General features: G+C 46.7%; 1 protein-coding gene across 4 annotated transcripts in view; it reads right to left on the bottom strand.

Moving 5' to 3' along the window:
* The window catches only part of LOC129836567 (trinucleotide repeat-containing gene 6C protein-like), a 187,583-nt gene that overhangs the window by 14,017 nt on the left and 153,139 nt on the right, over positions 1-20,427 (bottom strand). For all 4 annotated transcript variants that reach the window (XM_055902904.1, XM_055902903.1, XM_055902907.1 and 1 more), the window contains 11 exons: positions 16,734-19,583; positions 11,786-11,995; positions 10,936-11,183; positions 9,218-9,275; positions 8,277-8,422; positions 7,831-7,974; positions 4,890-5,030; positions 4,614-4,733; positions 3,943-4,026; positions 1,404-1,641; positions 1,030-1,194 (listed from right to left, as the gene is read on the bottom strand). In XM_055902904.1, the coding sequence (XP_055758879.1) occupies positions 1,030-1,194; positions 1,404-1,641; positions 3,943-4,026; positions 4,614-4,733; positions 4,890-5,030; positions 7,831-7,974; positions 8,277-8,422; positions 9,218-9,275; positions 10,936-11,183; positions 11,786-11,995; positions 16,734-19,583 (4,404 nt within the window). The remainder of the gene's footprint in view (positions 1-1,029; positions 1,195-1,403; positions 1,642-3,942; positions 4,027-4,613; positions 4,734-4,889; positions 5,031-7,830; positions 7,975-8,276; positions 8,423-9,217; positions 9,276-10,935; positions 11,184-11,785; positions 11,996-16,733; positions 19,584-20,427) is intronic.

The raw sequence follows: 20,427 nt of genomic DNA, 5'->3' as shown, positions 1-20,427 counted from the left end.
TGAAGGAAAAGCAGCCAACAAGTGCTCAGCATATGTGGAAACTCCTTCAAGACGGTTGGAAAAGCATTCCAGAGGAAGCTGGTTGAGAGAATGCCAAGAGTGTGCAAAGTTGTCATCAAGGCAAAGGGTGGCTTCTTTGCAGAATCTCAAATTTGTTTAACACGTTTTTGGTTACTACATGATTCCATGTGTTATTTCATAGTTTGTCTTCACTATTATTCTATAATGCAGAAAATAGAAAAACCCTTGAATGAGTGTGTCCAAACTTTTGACTGGTACTGTATATAGCCACTGGCATACAAAAATACATAAATGACAATTATAGAGGCTTAAAAACATGACAAAGCAAGAGTGGTTGTCAGTGTTGCTCTTAGAACAGTATGGAGGGCAAAAGGAACACTGGGTCGCAAGGATACATCAAGATGAATACCAACATGAGACATCATTTGAGAAATAGATATGGATTTTAAATAGTCATTTAAACACTAAAGATATAAAAGATACACTAAAGACACTAAAGATATAAACAACTGATTTCCTACTAAATACTTCCAGTTGAGATTTCCCACACCGTTTCATCACTGAGACATGTGGAAACATACAAAAGCCTTTGAGTAATGACAACGCCTGTTTACTGGTGCAAGTTGATTACTATAAGAAGGGCAGAACAGCAGCTTGATGCTCACGCTACAGTGGGAGAGGTTAGGGGACGTGGTGTTTGTGGCTCACACGTTATATTTCCAGTGTTAACGTGTCTGTTGTGAATGCCAAACCGTGTGAAAGAAACCCAGAGAATGTCTGTGTTGGGTGGTGAGAGAGTTGGTGTGAAATACGTTAATGTTATTCAGAGCGAGTCAACAAAGTCACTATTTCTTAGAAGAAAGCGACTAAGTGAGCAGCAAACCCAATTTTGCTATCGAGAAGACTAATAGATTGATTTCTTGTTTGACAGCGTGTATATTTATTGCCCTCGAGGGAAAAACAGAATTGAATGGGACTTTGTCCTACAGTTCCTAGTGTTCCTCCTACCGTGCTTATTGAGGTTGGCCTCCATGTGGGAGGAGTTTCCAGAGAGGCTGTCCATGGAGTTGGGGTGGGTCCACTGAGACAGACGGGACTGGGGCTGGGGAGGCTCCTTCATGGACAGGCCCCCCACCTCCATGCAGTTTACATTCATGTTTAGATTGAGTCCAGCTAAGAGAGAAAAAAATCTAACATTGAATACAAAGCTCAACACAAACCAGATAGATAAAGTAGGACATTGCAGGGACTTATACTGACATATATAAAGCTTACTAGTTATACAAACAGCTTGTTTGTGAGAGAAGTAGCGAGAGCGTAGTGGCTGAAGGAGTGCGTGTTTGAGTGACAATGTGTGTGTATGACCTGTGTGCTGGACTCACAGAGGGGGTAGGGGCTGTAGGAGCTGGGAGAAGAATGCGGCTCTTTGGTGTGCAGGTCGGAGAGGCCCGGAGCCTGGGGGTGGCCTGGGAACGAGTCCAGGGCTGATTTGCCTTGGCCTGGGTGCAGGCCGGAGGAGGAGTGGGAGCCGGGGGGCTGCTGCTTCATCAGCAAGGCCTGGTACAGCTGACGCTGGTGCTGTTGGATCTGCTGCTGCATGTTATTGATTGTACGTGCAACCTGGGGGAGGGGGGGGGGGGAGCATAAGAGAGCGAGAAAGAGAGAAAGAAACAGAACGGGAAAAAGAGGGGGACAAAGGAGAGAGAAAGAGAATGGGGGCATAAGGCTACAATGACCAAGTCCAACAGACCATGGCATGACTCCTACAATCAGCACCTCATCAAGAGTCACTTTATCTAGTGGGAAAAGACTGCCTTTAGTGCGGCGGTTCCCAAACTAGGGATCTATGAAAATGGGGCCAGGTTTGTCTCTCAAAATCATTGTAAATGTGTTTAACCATAAATCTATATCAAAATTATTCAAATCTAAAAGTATAAATTCAACCAGAGAGCGCCTTTAGGTCGTGGGAAAAGGCCGCACTTGACCATTGCACTTGAATCATTCTCACGGTCAATGAATAAGAAACCACACACTATTGCAGAGACTGATGTTACCGACCGCAATCGATATGGTGAAAACGTGTGGGGAAGCAGAGGCACAGAAAAATGACATCAATACCTTTGTCAGATAACACTGAATTGATGCTATAGCTAGCAATCAAGATACAGATGAGTGACCAAATCAGCGAAATCCGTTTATGTCAACTGAGCCAGGATCACGTCGGTAAGTGAAAAGGAACAGCTGATCGAGCTGTGATGTTGCAGACAACGCATTCACGGGTCACTATTGAGGAGTTTTGGTTCCTGACAAAAGGGAATACAGTGTTGTCTCCCTCCGAGCATTAGAACTCATAGTACGCCCATTCAGTGCTCTCGTCTGCATTCAAAACAAATATGGATCCAGGTTGGATGTGACAGGAGAGATGAGGTGCGCACTGTGGACCACTTCCCTTGACTTTAAGAAGCTCAGACGCGACATGTATCAAGTACACCCATATCATTAGTGGTGGTGAGATAATTGATCTTATGTCAGACTAATTTGTAATTGACTCTCATAGGCCCACATTAAAAATACGTGATGGCGAGTTGAGAATACATATCAGAAATACTGTTAGAATGTTTTGCAATTGACTGCCATAGCCCCAATTAAAGAAGAAAACACTGGCTGTTAACCATATGGTTGGGGTCATGAGAATTTTCAGATATCAAAATGGGGTCGTGTGCCAAAAGCGTTTTGGAACCCCTGCTTTAGTGTCTTATCACAGATTATTTTAAAGAAGTTCCTAATTTGCAAGAAAAAAAGGATCCAACCACAGAAACAACCAACTTCCGTAACTACTTCTCCATACATTCTAGAGAAATAGCACGTTTGAGCAACTGGAGATGCTTTTGACAAACACATTTCTCCTGCAACTTTAAGTAAGCATATCCGGTCTATTTCAACACTCACACACAATACAATGTATAGCACATATCTACGCTGTTATAGATTTTTTTTAAGCGTAATTTTTAACTTTATGTCAATGATCAAAAAATGTGTAAAGTGATTGCAGATGTAGCTTAGACCCGATTTTGATATAATCTTCGGCGTTGGTTGAGAGCATGAGACACACCATGCTCTTCAACACAGCGTGGATGTTCTAAAATGGGAATACATTTTAAATGTCAACTTTCAAAATGGTAGCACAAACATGGTTCGAGGTCCACACATCAGAATGTTGACTTGAAAGGTGAATATCAGTTGTACATTATACTGTTAGTCCTCCATAGGAAACCTATTGAAATAAAACAAATAATAGGACATTTATGTTCACATTCGACGGTGGGTGGACCAGCGGCCATCTTTGTCGTAGTAATTGGAAGTAAACGTTTCAATTCAAATGTCAATGGTGTACCAGCTAAATTGCACCGGTTTGAAGGGATATGTCCATTCTGTTTCTATGATTGAAATTACACACACCTTGTATTCAAGAGCATGCCGTGTCTCAATCGATTGCGGGCACAACAACAACCTCAGATGACGTCAAACAGGGTCAAAGCTACAACATATTCAGAAATGCTCCCCCAAAAATCAGAGTTCATGCGGTTTTTGATCAACGACGGTAAAGGATATTCTTTTTTTGTATACTTAACATTTTTCAAGAAATTATAAAATAGTTTGTAAGCGTTTAAATGATGACTGTTTATCTTCTCCAGTGATGAAGACATGGATGTAGGTAGGGTGGGGTATGCAAAATGGGTCAACTTTTGTGGCTCCATCTTCTCACTTTCTGACCACTTGTACCATGGGCAAATACGTATGGAAAGTTTAGTTCAAAATCAAAAGGAGTGCGGTCAAAAAGTGATTGAAATCAAATGGAACGAGCCAGAAGGTCACACACAGTGATGAGAATGTATTGGGGTTGAAACAGGGGCCTCTTACTTGCTGCTCTTGTTGTCTGATGGGACCGGAGACGTTGCGCTGAGCTTGCATCATCTGCTGCTGGATTTGTAAACGCTGGTACGCCTAGAAACACACACACACAGAGAGAGAGCGCAAGAAAGAAAAATAGATGGAAAGAGAGGCGCAACGTGAGAGAGACAGAAAGAGAGAAAGGGTCATCACCTTATCCAAAAGACTGTGGGGTACCCCTGAGGGTGTCCATAAAAAATACAATAAGAATAGCCCATCCTGTCTGGTTCAGTTAGTACGAACCCTGTTTCTAATAGAGCCCGGCCCATCCTGTCTGGTTCAGTTAGTACAAACCCCGTTTCTAATAGAGCCCGGCCCATCCTGTCTGGTTCGGTTAGTACGAACCCTGTTTCTAATAGAGCCCGGCCCATCCTGTCTGGTTCGGTTAGTACGAACCCTGTTTCTAATGCAGATTGGCCCATCCTGTCTGGTTCGGTTAGTACGAACCCCGTTTCTAATGCAGATCGGCCCATCCTGTCTGGTTCGGTTAGAACAAACCCGGTTTCTAATGCAGATTGGCCCATCCTGTCTGGTTCGGTTAGTACGAACCCTGTTTCTAATGCAGATCGGCCCATCCTGTCTGGTTCGATTAGTACGAACCCCGTTTCTAATGCAGTCAGGGGACTTTGGCTTTCACTCACCATTTGCAGTTGCTGAAGTTGGTACAACAGGGTCATTTGTTGAGGGTTTATTGGTGAGGTTAAAAGTGCAGGGTTCAGACCAATGTTTTTTGCAGCAAACTGCAAGAGCTGTGCTTGAACCTGGAGGGGAGGACAAGGAGACAGAGAGAGGAGATGAGAGTTGGTCAGAACACCTCAAAATATCTTCAAACAGAGTAAAGGAGTCACGAGGAGACAGAAAACAAGGTGGTGTGTGTACGGAGAGGAACTTGGCTGAGGTATAGTGGATGTGTGTACCTGAGGGGTGAGAAACTGAGGCACTTGAGCGCGTAGACTAGGCTGGGAGGAGCCGAGAGGCGGCACTGACGGCTGAGGAGGAGGCTGCTGCATGGCCCGGGATAGTGCTGCTCCACTACTGCCCAACATTCCACTCTGCATCTACACACACACACACACACACACACACACACACACACACACGAGAGGAAATGACTAAATGTCAGTAAGAGTTGACATGGCAATCACTCATTCCCTACAGACAGCCGATGAATAGGATGTCCCTCACAATACCCAACTCTGGTATTTGCTCACAGTCTCAGAGAAACCACAAATAAAGACACTACAGTAGTGATCAGCTTATTTCTCCACCACTTTCCAAATCATCCAGGGTCCATTTGAAAGAAAATAGTTGAAAACCTAAGGTCTACCTTATCGAACCACTTACCAATACTGGAGAAGCTGGCACATTTGGAGTGCATTCAGTTGGATTAAATGGTGATCGTGATTAAATGATAGTGCTGTTTAAATGCCTCCCGCAATATGCCAATAAAAGGAAAATTGGACAAGTCGGGAAAAGAGAATTTTGTTCAGTGTCAGGCAAGAAGTTGTTCAATTCAATACTGTTATGACAGAGTTACAGTGCTTTGTTGGGCTTTCAAGGACTCTTACTTTCTATTCAATATCAATGGGCTCTCCATGCAAGGTTACCGATACTTGAGACAGAGTGGTGGCAAGCTGAATGGAATCCTCAACTACATCTGAAGTGTTTTCTCTTGAGGCCCCTATATTCTCCAGCTCCTGGCAATGGGTTCGTTCGTGTGTGAGTGAGATTGTCATGTAAGCATAATGTGTATCTGTGGGTGGGTGCTACTGTATACTTATCTACAGTAAATGTGCTTGTGGGTGTGTGTGTGTGTATACCTAAACTCAGCAAAAAGCCCTTTGTCAGGACCCTGTCTTTCAAAGATAATTAGAAAAAATCCAAATAACTTCATAGATCTTCATTCTAAAGGGTTTAAACACTGTTTTCCATGCTTGTTCAATGAACCATAAATAATTCATGAACATGCACCTGTGGAACGGTTAAGACACTAACAGCTTACAGACGGTAGGCAAGGATGTCTAGGAGGAAATGTCTGTCTAGGACATTAGGATGTCTGTCTATTAAGGTCACAGTTATGAAAACTTAGGACACTAAAGAGCCCTTTCTACTGACTGAAAAACACCAAAAGAAAGATGCCCAGGGTCCCTGCTCATCTGCGTGAACATGCCTTAGAAATTTGTTGCAAGGAGGCATGAGGCCTGCAGATGTGGCCAGGGCAATAAATGGCAATGTCCGTACTGTGAGACGCCTAAGACAGCGCTACAGGGAGACAGGACAGACAGCTGATTGTCCTCGCAGTGGCAGACACCTGCGCAGGATCGGTACATCCGAACATCACACCTGCAGGACAGGTACAGGATAGCAACAACAACTGCCCGAGTTACACCTAGAACGCACAATCCCTCCATCAGTGCTCAGACGGTCCACAATAGGCTGAGAGAGGCTGGACTGAGGGTTTGTAGGCTGTTGTAAGGCAGGTCCTCACCAGACATCACTGGCAACAACGTCCCCTATGGGCACAAACCCACCGTCACTGGACCAGACAGGACTGGCAAAAAGTGCTCTTCACTGATGAGTCACGGTTTTGTCACACCAGGGGTGATGGTCGGATTCACGGTTATCGTCGAAGGAATGAGAGTTACACTGAGGCATGTACTCTGGAGCAGGATCGATTTAGAGGTGGAGGGTCCGTCATGGTCTGGGGCGGTGTCACAGCATCAGCGGACTGAGCTTGTTGTCATTACAGGCAATCTCAGCGCTGTGTGTTACAGGGAAGACATCCTCCTTCCACATGTGGTACCCTTCCTGTGGGCTCATCCTGACATGACCCTCCAGCATGACAATCCACCAGCCATACTGCTCGTTCTGTGCGTGATTTCCCGCAAGACAGAAATGTCAGTGTTCTGCCATGGCCAGCAAAGAGCCCGGATCTCAATCCTATTGAGCACGTCTGGGACCTGTTGGATCGGAGGGTGAGGGCTAGGGCCATTCCCCCCAGAAATGTCCGGGAACTTGCAGGTACCTTGGTGGAAGAGTGGGGTAACATTTCACAGCAAGAACTGGCAAATCTGGTGCAGTTCACGAGGAGGAGATGCACTGCAGTACTTAATGCAGCTGGTGGCCACACCAGATACTGACTGTTACTTTTGATTTTAACCCCCCCTTTGTTCAGGGACACATTATTCCATTTCTGTTAGTCACATGTCTGTGGAACTTATTCAGTTTATCTCTCAGTTGTTGAATCTTGTTATGTTCATCCAAATATTTTACACATTAAGTTTGCTGAAAATAAACGCAGTTGACAGTGAGAGGACGTTTATTTTTTTGCTAAATTTATTTGTGTGAATGTATGTGTCACAGACGGGATCTGAACCAACGTCTTAACAGTAAATCGCAGGAAGGACTACCTCATTACGAGACTTTGAGTTGAGTTGAGTTTGAGTTTATTTTTACAGGGACAGTGCACATTAATCAACGTTTCATTAAAAGTGCCGGTTTTAGCCAGCCGGCTAATTTTCAACCGCAGTCCCTGGGCAGGTTATTAAAAACAATTACAATATAGACAATAGCAACATAGAACAAGCAAGACATAGCAACATAGGACAAGCAAGACATAGCATACAGACAGAGCAACATAGGACAAGCAAGACGTAGCATATAGACAGAGCAACATAGAACAAAAAGCAGCAAGACAAAATTCATAAAAGCAACAAAGTGTTTCCACACCTCACAAGTTACAGACAACAGACATGGAAAGCGGCAACACACAGCTAGGGACCATGTTCACAAATCTGAAATCTTTGTTCCCGACTCCTGTCCTCTACAGGTGCAGCGCATGCCTTTCACCCCCCTTACCTGTCTGTTGTTTAAGTTTTGCATGTTGAGCCCCGGGGAGCCCAGGGCCAGCCCAGGCTGCAGGTTGTTAACCAGAGGGAGCTTCAGGCTGACGGGAGAAGGCAGAAACGGTGAGGGGGGGGCGTCATCTGACAGACCACCGTCCTGGAACCAGGGAAGAGGGGAGACAAGATCAGTCAGTAAATCATTTCAGTTAATCACTTTTTTTGTATGGCACGTTTTACAAAGGATGTAAACTTCTCATAATCCCAACCCCGGTAATAAGAAAAGGTGGGACTGAAAAACTCAAAGACCTCTGTATTTTCACCATTTCATTTTCATTGGCAGGTGTGTGTGTGTGGTTTAATCCTTCGTCAATGGACATGCCTTTCACTAGCTAGCTTTCTATTGTATGGACAGAACTGCGGTCGATTCCTGATACAATGCTAGTGGCATTCATATAGTACCTTGTCTAGGAATGGGCTGCGGTCCGAGGAGGGGTCTTTGGAGAGGGCCTGGGGACGGCAACCCAGCGGCTTGTTCATCCCGTTGTTGTAGTCTGACATGCCCATGCCCCGCTTGTCCAGTTCAGTCTTCTTCTCCAACAAAGCGCCTTGGGAGAGAGAAAGGTCAGATAAATATGGAATACGCATACACACACACACACAGTCAGACCCACACACAGTCAGACCCACACACAGTCAGACCCACACACACACACAGTCAGACACACATACGCACAAAGACAGTCAGACCCACACAAAAACACACACACACAGTCAGACCCACACACAGTCAGTCAGACCCACACACAGTCAGTCAGACCCACACAGTCAGAACCACACACACAGTCAGTCAGACCCACACACAGTCAGTCAGACCCACACACAGTCAGTCAGACCCCCACACACAGTCAGTCAGACCCCCACACACGCAGTCAGACCCCCACACACGCAGTCAGACCCCCACACACGCAGTCAGACCCACACACACGCAGTCAGACCCCCACACACGCAGTCAGACCCCCACACACGCAGTCAGACCCCCACACACGCAGTCAGACCCACACACACGCAGTCAGACCCACACACACGCAGTCAGACCCACACACACGCACACACACGCAGTCAGACCCACACACACGCAGTCAGACCCAAACACACACACACACAGACAGTCAGAGACACAGACAGTCAGAGACACAGACAGTCAGAGACACAGACAGTCAGAGACACAGACAGTCAGAGACACAGACAGTCAGAGACACAGACAGTCAGAGACACAGACAGTCAGAGACACAGACAGTCAGAGACACACACACACACACACACACACACACACACACACACACACACACACACACACACACACACACACACACAGTCAGAGATACAGAGGGAAAACCTACTCATGGCCTGGTCCAGGTTCATGTTGTTGCTCTTCAGAGCCTCCTCAGCAGGATCCCTCTGTAACACATTGACAACATGAGACACCAAGTCAGTGACAACCTCAACTATACAACACACTGACTACATGCTTGATACAGTTGAAGTAGGAAGTGTACATACACTCAAATAGTATTTGGTAGCATTGCCTTTCAATTGTTTAACTTGGGTCAAACGTTTTGGGTAGCCTTCCCACAATAAGTTGGGTGAATTTTGGCCCATTCCTCCTGACAAACCTGGTGTAACTAAGTCAGGTTTGTAGGCCTCCTTGCTCGCATACGCTTTTTCAGTTCTGCCCACAAATTTTTCTATAGGATTGAGGTCAGGGCTTTGTGATGGCCATTCCAATACCTTGACTTTGTTGTTCTTAAACCATTTTGCCACAACTTTGGAAGTATGCTTTGGTCATTATCCATTTGGAAGACCCATTTGCGACCACTGACTGATGTCTTGAGATGTTGCTTCAAAATATCCACGTAATTTTTCTTCCTCATGAAGTCATCTATTTTGTGAAGTGCACTAGTCCCTCCTGCAGCAAAGCACCCCCACAACATGATGCTGCCACCCCCGTGGTTCACGGTTGGGATGGTGTCTTCAGCTTGCAAGCCTCCCCCTTTTTCCTCCAAACATAACAATGGTCATTATGGCTAAACAGTTATATTTTTGTTTCATCAGACCAGAGGACATTTCTCAAAAGTACAATCTTTGTCCCCATGTGCAGTTGCAAACCGTAGTCTGGCTTTTTTATGGCTGTTTTGGAGCAGTGGCTTCTTCCTTGCTGAGCAGCCTTTCAGGTTATGTCGATATAGGACTCGTTTTACTGTGGATATAGATACTTTTGTACCTGTTTCCTCCAGCATCTTCACAAGGTCCTTCGCTGTTGTTCTGGGATTGATTTGCACTTTTCGCACCAAAGTACGTTCATCTCTAGGAGACAGAACGCGTCTCGTTCCTGAGCGGTATGATGGCTGCATGCTCTCATGGTGTTTATACTTGCGTACTATTGTTTGTACAGATGAATGTGGTACCTTCAGGCATTTGGAAATTGCTCCCAAGGATGAACCAGACTTGGGAAAATCAAAAGAACTCGGCCATGTCAAGCAAAGAGGCACTGAGTTTGAAGGTAGGCCTAAATCCACAGGTACACCTCCAATTGACTCAAATGATGCCAATTAGCCTATCAGAAGCTTCTAAAGCCATGACATCATTTTCTGGAATTTTCCAAGCTGTTTAAAGGCACAATCAACTTAGTGTATGTAAGCTTCTGACCGACTGGAATTGTGATAGTGAATTATAAGTGAAATAATCTGTCTGTAAACAATTGTTAGAAAAATGACTTGTGTCATGCACAAAGTAGATGTCCTAACCTACTTGCCAAAACTATAGTTTGGTAACAATACAGTTGAAGTGGTTGAAAAACTAGTTTTAATGACTCCCACCTAAGTGTATGTAAACTTCCGACTTCAACTATACATACATTTAAATACATGGATTCTGAAACAATTTGAAATAATTTCAAATACTGTGCTTGACTGAACTTGCCTGGCTTAATGGACAAAATCATCACAAAACTGTAACCCCCCCCCCCTCCAGGAGGCTGGAGCAAAAGTTATTGAAATATATCAAATAGTTTTTGAAACCAGGTCTGATTCTGACATTGCAAAATGTATCACATTCATACCGGGAAACCCATGTCAGTGAGCTGCTTGATGAGACGGTTCATGATCCAGGCTTCGTCTGGCTGGTTGCCCATCTTGCCCTTGGGCGGGCCCTTCTTGGGTGGCTGGCCCCACGAGTTACAGGAGGTGCTGTTCTCCTGGGAGGCGGGGCTGTTCCACATGTCTCCGGCGTCAGCATCCCATTGGCCAGAAGACATGCCCATCTCCTCCTCCCTCCCACCTCCCCAACCGTCTTGCATAGATTTGAGGGCTGGAAGAGGAGCAGTGCAGTGTAAATGTGAATGTTGTGGAGTTGAATACTAATTAAAGATTATTTAGTAAGTGCCTTCTTGTAATATAGCTAGTTCACTGAAATCTGACACCTGACTGCAGTGCCAAACAATAGTCTCAAGCTAACCTTAGTATCTGTGTTTCTGCTGAACCAATATACTGCAATCTTTGGAGTCTAACCATAGCACGTTGACAAGCAAGAATTTAACTGTACTATGTGCATGGGACCAATACACTTTGATTTGAGTTTTGACTGCTTGCAAAGATCAAGGGCAACTCCTTTGCGTGCAATTGGCAATGCAACCACTTGGTGCCAGTATTGTCACACAAGTCCCTTCATTTCTTGCTTGCCTTCTTGTATAACAGTTATTTAAAAAGCACAAACAAGAACTGCCAAATTGATCAAAGCATGCAACCAGGGAAACCTCTAGTGACACAATGTTATTCAAGACATCTAGAAAAGCAAATCTTTAACAGAAACTTTCAGATGCATACAAACACAATAGAGTATTATTTTTGTTGTTGTTTACTGATAAGATGAGTGTTGACCATGTTCGTATACCAACGGCGTGTGGTCCTAACCTGGCTTGCAGGGTGCAGGTCCAGAGGGTCCGTTGTTTCCCCTCCTGTAGGGTCCATTGGGCTCGTGCCCCCCATCGCCCCAGCCTCCAGGAACACCAGGGGGTTTGCCCCAGGCAGAGGTGCCGTTGTCCACTGCAGGAGAGGGGCCAGCGGGCTCCCCCCATGCCGGCTCTGGCTTGGGCTGCTGGACACTGGGCAGCTCCCCCCAGCCTGGGAGAGGAGAGGACATATTTATAATGTATGCTTTAAAGTTGTGTGCGCAACACTATTGCAAGTATTTTCACTTACAAGACCAGCAAACAGTGATCTGACATATTGTTAGCAATTGCAGTCTGGCAGTCTAGTTTTACTGCCAACTAACTGGTTCCATTACTGATGAAAATGTAACCATAAAACTACTGAGGAACAGTGTGTGCTAGCTTCCATTCATTCACTTGCACTACACCCCGTTCTACTCTCAATCCTCAGGCTTTTCCTCGTAAAACAGTGAGCCAAGTTGTTACATGTTAATCAGAGGCAGTATTGTTTTGAACCAAATGCATCCTATTCTTTATATAGTACACTACTTTTGACCAAGGCCCATAGGGCTCTGGCCAAAAGTAGTGCACTATATAGGGAACAGGGTGCCATTTTGGACTAGAACATTGGTTGACTCTGTGCCATGATGGTGCTCTATATAGTCAGATGGCTTTTAGGCTCTGACAGAAAAGTCTGGCGGAAGAGGGAAGGGAGAGAGGAAGGGGGAGAAGGGGAGGGAGAGAGGAAGGCGGAGAAGGGGAGGGAGAGAGGAAGGCGGAGAAGGGGAGGGAGAGAGGAAGGCGGAGAAGGGGAGGGAGAGAGGACGGCAGCCATGACTGTTTAATTCCTGGCCCAGTTCCCAGACCCTCTTGTCCAGTTCCCAGACCCTCTTGTCCGAGCTGGCTGAGTCCACTGAGGAGGACTGTAAGCAGGCAGACTAGAGCAGTGTGTGCCAAGCCTGGCTGATCAGTCTCTGGTTACAGGGGGGTTGTACATAGAAAAACAGCAGGGGGCACTGGTCTCACTCATCCATAACCTTTCAGCGAGAACAGTGCCTTCCTACCAGTCAGCTTTCACTGAAGCTTTTGTCTTTGCAGTGGGGTGCCCTGAAAAGCCCTGGCATTGTGCATGTTCAATAATGCTGAGCGATTAGTGCTTTTTGAGATCGTTTCGGTTTTGATTAAACACATTTTCAATTCCAATCATTTTACATTAAATGCACTATGCATTATGTGGGTTAAATGCTGTAACACACAATAAAACAATAAATAAAAGTCCCATGATGGTAGTGACTGTCCATTACTGCTCATCACCTATTAACCTTCATTCACATTACTTTAATCAAATATCTCACTTGTTGTGTATATTATTGTGTATATTAAATGTGTTTTATTTGATGACTATTATTTAAACCAAAACATTATCTCATCTCTATAGAGTTGCTGCATGTATTGTCTGACAAAAATCTGTATTTTGTAGTTCTTCAAAGTAAATAAGGCATGACTACTGAATACCAACTATCAATCATTTAGATCATGTATTTTCAGTTAGAGAACTGCTATGCAACTGCTCTCTATCACTCTTGATCACACATTCTTCTGTCTCTTATGTAGCAGGCGTAAAAGAAACAGACCGGACAAGTAGGCACGCAATGGATTATGATCATTGTAGGCAATTACCAAACTTCTTCCCACATCGCACAGTTCGGGCTTCATCTGTTCCATATCTAGCGCTGTGCGCTGTGTGTGCATTGAGCTCACAGAAAACCCCCAAACAAAATAGAATTTCAATAATTGAACCATAGTCGCTCAATTAGTTGTTTAAAAACGATTAATAAAACATTTTGGTTAATCGCACTGCACATATATTTAATGACAAAATATATACTTCAACATTGGATATTTCTTTAGACATACGACATAAGTCTCTCACTTGCAGTCTTTCCAGTATAGGTTAATCACAGGGCTAATACCACAATACATTACAGCGGTGCATAATAACCAGTTTAACTTCTGGGGGCAGAATTGAGTAGCTTGGATGAATAAGGTGCCCAGAGTAAACTGCCTGCTACTCAGGCCCAGAAGCTAAGATATGCATATTATTAGTATATTTGGATAGAAAACACTCTGACGTTTCTAAAACGGTTTGAATGATGTCTATGAGTATAACAGAACTCATATGGCAGGCAAGAATCTGAGGGAAAATCTAACCAGGAAGTGGGAAATCTGAGGTTTGTAGGTTTTCAAGTCTTTGCCTATCCAAGATAGGAAGTGCATTTGGACCAAATTTACACTAAGGCTTCCACTAGATGTCAACCGTCTTTAGAACCTTGTTTCAGGCTTCTACTGTGAAGGGTGAGAGAATAAGAGCTGTTTGACTAAGAGGTCTGGCAGAATGCCATGAGCTAAATCATGCGCGCACCCGTGAGAGCGAGCTGCGTTCCATTTCATTTCTAAAGACAAAGGAATTGTCCGGTTGAAACATTATTGAAGATTTATGATAAAAACACCCTAAAGATTGATTCTATACATCGTTTGACGAGTTTCTACGAACTGTAATAGTCCAGACAAAGTCAAAAAGTTCTAAGTGTGCCTGCGCCTCATGAATTTGGATTTGTGAACTAAATGCGAACAAAAAGGAGTTATTTGGACATAAATGATGGACTTGATCAAACAAAACAAACATTTATTGTGGAACTGGGATTCCTGGGATTGCATTCCGATGAAGATCAAAGTTAAGTGAATATTTATAATACTATTTATGACTTCTGTTGACTCCACAACATGGCGGGTATCTTATCTGTATGGCTTGTTTTGGTGCCTGAGCGCTGTACTCAGATTATTGCATGGTGTGCTTTTTCCGTAAAGGTTTTTTGAAATCTGACACAGCGGTTGCATAAAGGAGAAGTATATCTTTATTTCCATGCATAACACTTGTATTATCATCAACATTTATGATGAGTATTTCTGTAATTTTATGTGGCTCTCTGCACTTTCAACGGATGTTTGTTTGAGAGTGCATTTCTGAACATAACGCGCCAATGTAAACAGAGATTTTTGGATATAAATATGAACTTTATCGAACAAAACATAACATGTATTGTGTAACATGAAGTCCTATGAGTGCCAACTGATGAAGATCATCAAAGTTTAGTGATTAATTTTATCTCTATTTCTGCTTTTTGTGACTCCTCTCTTTGGCTGGAAAAATGGCTGTGTTTCTGTGACTAGGTGCTGCCCTAACATAATCGCATGGTATGCTTTCGTCCTAAAGCCTTTTTGAAATCAGACACTGTGGTGGGATTAACAACAAGTTTATCTTTAAAATGGTGTATAATACTTGTATGTTTGAGGATTTTAAATTATGAGATTTCTGTTGTTTGAATTTGGCGCCATGCACTTTCACTGGCTGTTGTCAAATCGATCCCGTTAACGGGATTTCAGCCGTAAGAAGTTAACCTGTTTGGGCTGCAAGGGGCAGTATTGAGTAGCCAGATAAAAGGTGCCCATTTCAAACGGCCTCGTACTCAATTCTTGCTCGTACAATATGCATATTATTATTACTATTGGATAGCAAACACTCTCTAGTTTCTAAAACCGTTTGAATTATTTCTCTGAGTGAAACAGAACTCATTCTGCAGCACACTTCCTGACCAGGAAGTGGAAAGTCTGAAATCGAGGCTCTGTTCTTCTTCCTGCCTATAAATGGGCATGAGACCTATTAGTATACATGCACGTCATACACCTTCCCCTGGATGTCAAGAGGCTGTGAGAGAAGAAATTAGGTGATTATCTTGGTCTGAGATGGAACACATCATCTTGGAATGACGTGTCCCCCATTTTCGGTACTCTGAAGAGCGCGAGGTGGACAGTGGGATTGCCTTCTGTTTACCTGCCGTTATAGGCGACTACTATCTCCGGCTTTGATTTTATTTGATACATGTCACCATATCATCGTAAAGTATGTTTTTTCAATATAGTTTCATCAGATGATTGAAAAATTTTCGGTAGTTTTGCCGTGTTCCGTTCTCTTCCGTTTGTTGACATGGAGAGCGTCGTGCCACTTGGCTAGTGTGCTTGCTAAATGAAGAGGGAAAGTTGCCGTTCTAAATCCAAACAACGATTGTTCTGGACAAAGGACACCTTGTCCAACATTCTGATGGAAGATCAGCAAAAGTAAGAAACATTTTATGATGCTATTTCATATATCTGTCGTAGATGTGAACTAGTCGTCGGCGCCCAAGTGTTTCTGTCTATTGTGGTAAGCTAATATAACGCTACATTTTGTTTTCGCTGTAAAACACTTAATAAATCGGAAATATTGGCTGGACTCACAAGATGCCTGTCTTTCATTTGCTGTACACTATGTATTTTTCAGAAATGTTTTATGATGAGTAATTAGGTATTTGACGTTGGTGTCTGTAATTATTATGGCTGCTTTCGGTGCAATTTCTGATTGTAGCTGCAATGTAAACTATGATTTATACCTGAAATATGCACATTCTTCTAACAAAACATATGCTATACAATAAATATGTTATCAGACTGTCATCTGATGAAGTTGTTTCTTGGTTAGTGGCTATTTATATCTTTATTTGGTCGAATTTGTGATAGCTACTGATGGAGTAAAAAAGTGGTGGAGTAAAAAAAGTGGTGTCTTTTGCTAACGTGGTTAGCTAATAGATTTACATATTGCGTCTTCCCTGTAAAACATTTTAAAAAAATCGGACATGTTGGCTGGATTCACAAGATATGTACCTTTCATATGCTGTATTGGACTTAGTGTGTGAAAGTTAAATATATAAAAAAAATATATTTTGAATTTCGCGCCCTGCACTTGAAGTGGCTGTTGTCATAAGTGTACCGACGCCGGGCTGCAGCCGTAAGAAGTTAACAGACATTTCAGACAGTGAATGGGGTTTGTTTCTTACCTGGGTTGGCCATAGGCGGTCTGCCCTGGGGTCCTCCGCCCTGGTGCGGGGCAGCGGTGTTGGCGGATCCATTGTTGTTGCCGTGGTGCTGGCTGTGTGGCGGGGGCTGTCCGTGGTGCAGGTGGTGGTGGTTCATGTGGTGATGATTGTTGTTGCTAGGGGGGACGGAGGAGTGGTTGTTGTGGCTGTTGTTGACGGTCAAGCATCCGCTACTCTTGCTGATCGGCGGCTGGGTGGGGTTGTTCCCTTGGCTACCGTTACCTCCAGTGGGGTTGTTGCGGTCCCACATATTCACGGTCTTGTTGTAGGCGCTGGGGTCTCCCCAGGTGGACGTGCCGTCATCGATCTCCATCTTGCGGCGGATGGAGGGAGGAGAGGGTTCCTCCCAGCCAGTGGGCTCCATCGCTGGGTCAGGTTTGGCTCCGGAGCTCCCCGGGCCCCAGCCGGGGTTGGAACTCTGCCTTACAGATGCAGGGCCGCCCCAGGACCCCATGCTGCCTCCTCCTGGTCCACCTCCTCCATTATTGCAGTCGGGGCTTTCTTGAGGCTTGGAGCCCCATCCTGGGGAAGGACCGTTGGGGCTTTCCTGGGGCTTAGAGCCCCATCCTGGTGCTGGGCCGTTGGGGCCTTCCTGGGGCTTGGAGCCCCATCCTGGTGCTGGGCCGCTAGGGCTTTCCTGGGGCTTGGAGCCCCATCCTGGTGCTGGGCCGCTGGGGCTTTCCTGGGGCTTGGAGCCCCATCCTGGTGCTGGGCCACTGGGGCTTTCCTGGGGCTTGGAGCCCCATCCTGGTGCTGGGCCACTGGGGCTTTCATGGGGCTTGGAGCCCCATCCTGGTGCTGGGCCGCTGGGGCTTTCCTGGGGCTTGGAGCCCCATCCTGGTGCTGGGCCGTTGGGGTGCTGGGTCTGGGTCTCCCCCCAGCCACCAACTCCAACAGCAGGGGCAGGCTTCAACCCCCAGCCGCCCCCATTTCCTCCACCCCCTCTGGGGCTGTCCTTCCACCCTCCTCGTCCATTTCCTCCTTCTCCTTCCCACATGTGGCTGGAGGACCCATTCTTCTTCACCTCGGCCGGTTCTCTCCACTCTCCGCCGTTGGAGCCGTTGGATCCATTGCTGCCACTTCCGTGGCCGGAGCCCCAGCCGTGAGAGGAGGACTTGGGCCCCTCTCCCCAGCTCTGGGTTTGGTTCTGCTGGGTCTTGGCTGGCCCGTCGTCCCAGGTAGGGGAGGACTTCTCCTCAGGGACACCCCAGGATTGACCTCCACTCTTTGGGCCATTGTTTGTGGTATTGGGGCCTTGGGCCATGGGGTCCCCCCAGCCACTGACGGAACCGTTGGGGGCCTTGTTGACAGGCTGCTCCCCCCAGCCTGAGGGTGGAGGGCCTCCCCAGCCTGAGGGGCCTTCGCTCTTGCCTCCGGAGCCCCCTGAGCCTGGCCTCTGAGATGGTCCCAGGTTGGGGTTGGCTCCCCCGTTCCGGGGATCCGGTGGGGATCCGGAAGAGGGGCTGTTGGAGCCCCTCCATGTGTCCCCTCCACCGCCTCCCCTCATCTCGCTGGTCTTCCTCTCGTTGGCGACACGCTGCTCCTCCATCTCCCAGGAGGTGTGCTGGCGGACGGGCGTCTGGCCCCAGCCTGTGTTGCAGAGCACACGGGGGTCCAGGTCCTGCCGAGGCAGGGAAGGGGGGCCTCCGTCCTCGCTGCCAGTCTGATCCCTGCGATGGATGCGCCCCTCGCTGCCACCGCTCCCGCTACCCTCACTAGCCGGGGCCGGGGTTGGCTGGCCCCAGGAGCTCACCTGCTGGTCCTGGGCTGGGCCATCTGAGGAATCCCAGCCTCCTTTGACCTCTCCTCCACCGCTGGAGTGCTTTCCCCAGTCTCCTCCCCAGCCTCCTTCTCCACTGCCACTCCCGCCTCCTCCGCTGCCAGAGTGGCCCCAGCCGGACATGCCTCCGGAGGGTGCTGAGTCCCAGCCTGAGTTCTTGGAGGAGGAGTCAGCAGATGTCTTGGTGTCTCCGTTGCCCCAGACGGAGCTCCCTGAGTCTCCGTTGAGCTGGGAGGACTCAGTAGGGGACTGGCCTCCCCAGCCGGGCAGACCGTGGATGGGGCTGAGGGGTTGCTTAGTGTGATGGCTGTTTTGTCCGTCAGTGTTAAGGTTGGGGTGTTCCATGCTGCTGAAAGACACATTCTTATTGGAGGACGGGGCATCAGGGCTCATCATGCCTCCCCAGGTGCTGCTGCTGTTGTTCTCGTCCCCTCCCAGGCTACCGTTGGGTGGTAGTGAGGCGGGGTTCGGGCCACCTCCAGCCCCCTCTTGCCCCAGCACGGGCCAGGCCGAGGGGTTGGCGTTGGGGTTCAGGTTCAGGCTAAAGCTGGGCTGGGAGTTCCAGCTGGGTGCTCCTCCACTCCGACCCATGTTGGGCCCAAGGCCGTCGGGTTTGGCTCCCTCAGTGGGGCCCATGGTGATGGGGCCTGGTCCGGAGCCCCAGCCCCTGCTGCCGATGGCTCCAACTCCCTGGCCACCGCTAGGCTGCATCATGCTAGCTACGTTAGCGACGTTAGCTTTGAGAGAGGAGGGGTAGTGGGCCTGCTGGCTAGTAGCCCCCGCGGCCATGCTCATGTTGCTGCTGGTCTCTGGGTTTGTACAGTCAGCGGCTGTGGCACATTCTGGAGGATTCGCTGGTCGGCTGACGCTGCTGCGACTGATGGAGGGCCAGGCCTCGGTGTCGCTCCCGTCGATGATCACTTGATCCCAGCTACTACTGGTGGTGGTGTTGCTGCGGTCGGTGGCTGGTGGTAAGGCTCCCCAGTGGGGATTCTCATACTGGGCACCAGGACCACTCTGGAAGGGCAGGTCTGGAGGAGAAAAAGAGAGAAAGTTGTATTTATTTAACCAGGAGAAAACATTTGAGAGAGAGACAGAGAAACAGAGAGAACACCATGTAATAAACTCCCTCAGCTCCTGGAAGAAGTCATTGTACTGTATCTCCTTGGTTGGTTAAACTGTTACCATCCGACTTGGCGGCAGTGAGAGGAGAGCAATGGTCACGCTCTCCTGGTCTGTTCTCCAGTCAGATGCCTGCCATAATCAGAATGTACAGCAGACCATGCTCCATATCCTATTAGCTATGGCATATCCATATATTCCTGCTTTGGTGCAGTCAGATGTGGAGTGACTGGGTGAGAGATAGGAGCCCTCCCTCTCCTACTTTCACTCCCACTAGCCCTCCTTCCTTCCTACTCTTCCTCTATGTGAGTGGGTGAAATGGAACACTCCCTCCCACCTGCTCTCTCCCTCTCCCCCCTTCCCTCCCTACTCTCTCCCCCTGAACTGAGAGGCCCATTAGTCTCCATGTAGTCTCCCCTAGCTGTGGCCGTGAAGGGAAGCCCAAGTGGAAAGCTGCTCATTTATTGAAATGAAACCAAAATGGCTCCTCATCTATCACTCCCTATGCTCCAGCAGGTCCCCACAAAGCACTACCAGGTCTGGGCTGCTAGACACAGCTATACTCCGACACTGTGGAGACTGCAGAGTACGCACATTAAAACTCTGCTGTCTTCAATTCTATATTTCTTTCCTTCACACACACACTGAAAAAACAAAATAAAATAATTCATAAAACAGCATAAAAATGTATAATAATCAGAACACAAAAAAATGCTCCTATTAATATATGTCCTCACACCAAAAGAGGGAGAA

This window comes from Salvelinus fontinalis, chromosome 3 (genome assembly GCF_029448725.1).
Source record: "Salvelinus fontinalis isolate EN_2023a chromosome 3, ASM2944872v1, whole genome shotgun sequence".
NCBI classification, from domain to species: Eukaryota; Metazoa; Chordata; class Actinopteri; order Salmoniformes; family Salmonidae; genus Salvelinus; species Salvelinus fontinalis.
The sequence above is the reverse complement of the archived record's forward strand: the minus strand, read 5'-3'. Positions and strand labels throughout refer to the sequence as shown.